This window comes from Daucus carota, chromosome 3 (genome assembly GCF_001625215.2).
Source record: "Daucus carota subsp. sativus chromosome 3, DH1 v3.0, whole genome shotgun sequence".
NCBI classification, from domain to species: Eukaryota; Viridiplantae; Streptophyta; class Magnoliopsida; order Apiales; family Apiaceae; genus Daucus; species Daucus carota.
This window is the reverse complement of record NC_030383.2, coordinates 1,294,124-1,300,123: the sequence shown is the minus strand read 5'-3', so window position 1 is coordinate 1,300,123 and position 6,000 is coordinate 1,294,124. Positions and strand designations below refer to the sequence as shown.

At 36.2% G+C, this 6,000-nt stretch overlaps 1 protein-coding gene across 1 annotated transcript; it reads right to left on the bottom strand.

Annotated features, from left to right (window-relative positions):
• Nucleotides 1-1,890: 1,890 nt before the first annotated feature.
• On the bottom strand, nucleotides 1,891-5,264 carry LOC108211950 (protein NRT1/ PTR FAMILY 4.5-like). Its single transcript, XM_017383675.2, has 6 exons — nucleotides 5,096-5,264; nucleotides 4,539-4,617; nucleotides 4,235-4,452; nucleotides 3,169-3,615; nucleotides 2,958-3,070; nucleotides 1,891-2,854 (listed from the first exon to the last, which is right to left on the bottom strand). Exons 1-6 carry the CDS (start codon nucleotides 5,096-5,098, stop codon nucleotides 1,999-2,001), a joined length of 1,716 nt encoding a protein of 571 aa, XP_017239164.1. The 5' UTR covers nucleotides 5,099-5,264; the 3' UTR covers nucleotides 1,891-1,998.
• Between the last annotated feature and the right edge of the window lie 736 nt (nucleotides 5,265-6,000).

Below are 6,000 nucleotides of genomic sequence, written 5' to 3'. Positions count from 1 at the left end.
GATTTGGGTTATTACTATATGTCTTGGCATATATATGAAGCAAGATATGATTAATGGCTTAATCACAATTACGTATTCTACTTGCAAGTGTAAATAAACTATTAAATGAAAGTGGAACCAAGATATGATTAATGGCCTAATCATAATTATGTATTCTACCTGTCTACGTAATGAATTAAACTTCTATATTAATCAACGGCTTAAGAGTTGCTTATAGAGTACTGATAATGCCATATAGTTTTGCCTCAGCGGCTCAGCCAATAATGTCAAAGTGTGGCGTCAATTTCTGCATCAATACTAGAGTACGATTACATGGAAGGATGAAGTTTTAACATTGTTTTAATAAAATTCAAAACTAAATACTTACTGGATTTATTATTGGAAGGATGAAATTTTTAGCTTTTTTTTATGAAATTTAAAACTACATATTGGATTGAGCACGATTGGATAGCCCAAGTGGTGGGTTTATCCTCTGTTGTCCCGGGAGACCCGGGTTCGACTCTGGCTCACCCGAAAAGTATTAGAACATATACTAATTTGTAAGGCATATAAGCCTGCATTGTAAAAAAAAAAAAAAAAACTACATACTGGATTTAATATTGTGGCAATCGGTTTCTATCCATCACTTCAACATTGTTTTAATAATATTCAAGATTAATATATTGAGGCAATCGGTTCCCACCAATCACTTATTGGTGACGATCCTCACATGAAAATAATAGTTAAGGTTTAATGAATTTCGACCTGAAAACTTCGGAGAAAATACCAGTATATCACAATTTCTACGAGTGATGTTCAAAATATAGCGGGGGAACAAAAGACACTGAAATATTACTTATTAATATCATATAATTCAGCAGTTTGATTGTTGGATAAAAACGCCACATCGTGTTGTGTTTAGATCCGAAAAATCCTACAAAACACGATATGATGTTTTAGCGTGAAACATTATATGAAATAGCCTCAGGGGTTTTAAAACGCTAGACAATCTGGTGGCAAACTATATGAAATAGTGTTAAGGGTTTTAAAACGCTAGACAATCTGGTGGCATGATCTGGCGTTTTGGATTGTAAAGTGGAGTCGTCCAAAAAAATGGCTGATAGATGTTTGTATCAATCATTTGTTAGGAATGGACTCTAAACTAACACACATTTTTTTTAACTGAGAGCTGTGATTCAGTCAGTGAGTGGAGCTCAGGAGGAGTGCTTGCTTGCATTAGAGAAGGCCACTAAGATTCAGATCGCAAAGTGAACCAAGACTGCGGTATCTGGACGCTGGAAAAAGTTTCGCAGAGTTTAGCAAGTGACGATATCAGTCTGAATACAGTTTCCGGATTTTCAAAGGAAAACTTCGAGCGCAAACACTGTTTCGCTTTCAGTTAGAACTTAGAAGGTACATCACATTGTGGACCAAACCTTGGTGACGAAGAGAGTGAGACAATTTGACGGAGCGGATACTGGATACTTTTATGCTTGTTCGTCTAAAGACTCTTAACACCAGGTAAGAATTTAAATGAAAACTAAAATGTAGCTTTACGTGTTCTTTTCCGAGTCGCTCTCTGCAAGCTAATCGGACTTTTGTTTATACAGATACATGTCCTTACTTCATGTAGTTTGATTATAACCGTTGAAATAGAGCATTAGATCCATTTGGACCTTCCTCTAGCATTTTAAAATTTTAGATGGACTGGTTCTCAACATGGTATCAGAGCTGAGGAGGTTTCGTTTCTTTTTTTGTTCATGTACTTTGAGATGCAGTTACCTTCAGCTCTTGCAGTTTGTTTGCTGCGTTATTCAATAAAAGGGATAAGAATCTGAAAAGTTATACTGCATATCCGAAAGAAAAAAGGAATCCAGAATCATAAAAGTACCACTTGTCTAGAGCCAAATCTGAGAACTTATGTGTACTATAACAAATTAAAGCAAAGAAGATTATACATAGTATGCCCATGTTGATCAACTTAAGCATAAGTTTCGGAAATGCTGTGGTCTGACTACTTTATACACTCCCCATTTCTAACTTGCTCTCACCTTCTATCTGCTTCAATTCCACTTTTTTATATCTATACCAAGAAGCGCAGAGCAGATATGCCCCGAGATTCAATATACTTAACCCGGCTAAAACCCAGTAGAAGTAATTTAACTTATCCCTGTTTAAGTTGTTGCTTTTGAACCAGCCACCACTTATTGTGTTAACCAGCTCCACAGTTGCTGAGCTCAAGAAGTATCCGAATGCCAGTGAAGACCATGAAATGGCTGTGCCCAAAGACTTCATTCCTGCTGAACTCTCCGCGTAGAAAAACTCTAGCAGTCCAACTACGGTAAACATATCAGCCATTCCAAATATAGCGTATTGGAATCCTAACCAGAACACGGTCATAGGTAAAGGGGCTGCAGAATCAACCATGTCGTACTTTACAGCAACTGATTTGCGGTGAGTCTCTATTATTCCTGCCACAGCCATAGAAATAGCTGAGAGAACGAGCCCAACTCCTATCCGTTGGAGGTGTGTGACTCCAGTAGGAATCCCAGTAAACTTTCTGAGCATTGGAACACAAATGCGATCATAAATTGGGATCAATATAAACATAAACGCTAGTGGAATGACGGGAATTGAAGATCCAGGGACTTGAAAACCAAGAAGATTTCTGTCCATCGTATTACTCTGCTGGATGCTGAAAGTTTGGAGTTGAGCCAAACATGTGTTCATGAAGATAGTGCTGACAATTATTGGTAGCATCCGGAGTAGAATTTTTGTTTCCTCAACTTGTGTCACAGTACACAAGATCCAGGGTCCTGGATTGTTAACAGTAGATGAATCTCTAGTCCTGATAACTGCTGCATGATCCAAGAACCTGCAATATATGGAGTTTTAATCTTTTTGGCACAATAAGAATTTCCGCTATCTAGCTAAGATGCATAAGAATGTTGGATTTAAGTTGTTAGATGGAGTAGCACCTGAATTGGTTTGTTCTACGGAGAATCTCAGATCCTTTTTCATGAATCTCATGAAATCCTTCTGCGGTTTCTGGCAGTGAAAGATTGTGGTTCCTAATTGCAGCCACGAATACCTACATCGAGGAACCAACATATAAAATAATAAGGCCTGTGACATGATGAACATCTAATAAATCTTTTTGCAATGACCCTGCATAAATTTTATATGTACCTGCATTATCCGACTGAGGGGGCTTCCTTTTGGGACATTGTTTCTATAGAGTGATTTTCCCATGCACAGGAACAGAACCGCGATTACCACTGCTAAAGTGGACACCCCGAAACCCCAGTCCCAGCCTTCATTTTCACTAATCCAGACCAAGAAAGTGACACCAAAGATAGCCCCAGTAACAACAGAAAATAGGAACCAGTTAAAGAAACTAGAAAGCGTTTTAGCCTCTTCAGGGTCTGTCTCGTCAAACTGGTCTGCTCCCAAGGAAGGGAGTGCCGCTTTTAGTCCACCAGTCCCAACTGCAACCAAATATAGGCCAGTATATAGGATCGCAGCTTGGCTACTGTCTGCAGCCTCGCATTGATTTATTAGTAATGGCGAAACATCCTTGCAGGGTGAGGGTCTGAACTGCGGAAAGAATGCCTGTACTGCCAGGACTGCATACCCCTGTAGTTACAAAAACAATTACTCAAATTATATCACACATTTATATCTAGCGATCTGCTATCTCACAAATAACCCGTGCATCGTGTTCATTACACTTCTTTTAAACCTCCAAGTGACTAAAATGCGATGAGTCTGGTGTCTGAGATTTCCTATCAATACCAGACTCAACTTTTCCGATACAGTAAGTACAAAACCTTTCTGGTAACTTCAAGTCTTACATCACTGGTCCTTTAAACTATCATTATTAATTTGGTTCATAGTACAAGACTTCTTAAACTTTCAATTAAGAGTATAATAGCTGTTTATTCTGTATTTTCCCTGTCAACAGTATCTTGCATGTCTTCTAACCACCAAATATCTCTGATGCATAAAATATAATCTGGTCTCATTTGCCCCAATAATTTTATTACTACCAGACAAATAATTGAAGTAGCCGAAGTATAATAATTAAATTGATCTGCTAGAAAATATTGTGTCACACAGTTATTCACATCTCTGCTACATTGTACCCTCCCCAACCCTACTTGATTTTGCAAATCATGAATTTTTACCATATTCTACATTTATAATTTTATTTTTTTTGCTAAATGGTGATCAGAATGAAGTGCAGAGGACATACCAAGACTTCTATAGCTCCAAACATAATACAGCTTCTGAATCTGGACAAGTAAGTATCGCAGATGAATCCTCCAAACAACGAGAGCAAATACGAGGCCCCCATGAAATTGGTAAGCATTGTTGCTGATTTTGTCAAGCTGAAGTTCATGTACCCGTAGAAGTAACTAAACAGGCTCACTGCATTCGCGATAAATGGCATGTTCTCCAAGGCCACCGTCGCTGCAGGTACCAACACACGCAAAGTTCAGTCCCAAATTTTTAAAAAAAATTACATAAAAAGAGGTTTTTATATATAGAATTAGTACCATATATAAAAAGTGTTGCTCTTGTTCCTCCCAGTTTATTTGCATGTTGCTGCTTTGGATTGACTTCTCCTAAGATCCCCTGTTTAGCAATTACATGCATAAAACCAGTGTTAACATATCAATATGAACCAACCAAACCAAACATAACCAATATATTAATATAAGGTCATGCTAGACACGGCTAGACACGGGGGATCCATAAATTCGGAAGGCACTAGTTAAAATCAGTTTTCTGCGTATTTCATACATTTACATATAAAGTATTCTAAAATTTGAAATACTTAGGCCTCAAACAAAAGTATTGTCCGCCTATAATCAGGACCACCACTAACAGTATATCATCGGTTTACATATAAAATGTTCTAAAATTTGAAACACTTGGATCTCAGACAAAGGTATTGTCCGTCTATAGTCAGGATCACCACTGTCTCTAGATCATCGGTTTCAAGTTCTAGGCTAAAGTTAGTTTATTATACACGAACACGAAATACACAAGCTAAACAGTAGACAAAGTATCATGCATGCAAGTAGGGTTGAGTAGTGAAGAAACATCTAACCATTCTTGAAGAGCTTTACTCCAAAGGACAATGGAAAGATTGTCTTCTTCAAAGGCAATAAGAGGTAAGTAAAGATTGTAATATGGGAGTTTGTTTATATAGAAAACTTGTCAGGTCTTCTCAACCAAAAGGAATCAAATTGGCAATCATGTTTTGGCATAAACTTGGTGGCTGTATGGTTCTTTTTTGTTTGTTCTATGATTGAACTTCTCTGCCACAACAAATTATTAGTATCATGTATGCTACTACATGTTAGTGTATTTGACTTTATTAGTTGACTTTATTCTTAATTTTTATTTCTAATTTTTAATTTTAAATACAAAAATGTAAAATGCATGCAGTAGGTAGCCGGCGTCAATGCATTGGCATTTTTTTATATAAATGGTATTATTTTAATTTTTTTCAAGAAAAGATTCATTCGAGAAAAAATAGTATAAAGTCCGGAAATCCGCATAATATTCGGAATAAATTAGTTATTTTGGCTGGAAATGTTTCATTCTATTGACATCTCGTGCCATGAACTTCAAATTATGAAATTTCTCGTTTGAAACCGATGATTTAATGTTTTCAACTAACTATATCATCGATATCAAAACATCCCTTTAGAGCGTATTTAAGAAATTCAGAGCATTCAAGCAATTGGAATCCAAATTAACATCAGTCATAGTTAGCCTACTAACAAGTTGTGATCCTTCTTTAATAACTGAATATATATATCCACAAAAATACTTTTATTAGTGATGATCAACCCATTTAAAAGAAAGCTTAATATATTATAAAAGAAATTAGACTTATAATATTAAATATATAATACAAACAAAATATCTTAAAATAAAATTAATTACTGAAAATATATATATTCAAAAACATAACATTATAAACGGATTAAAATCTCGTGATCCTGT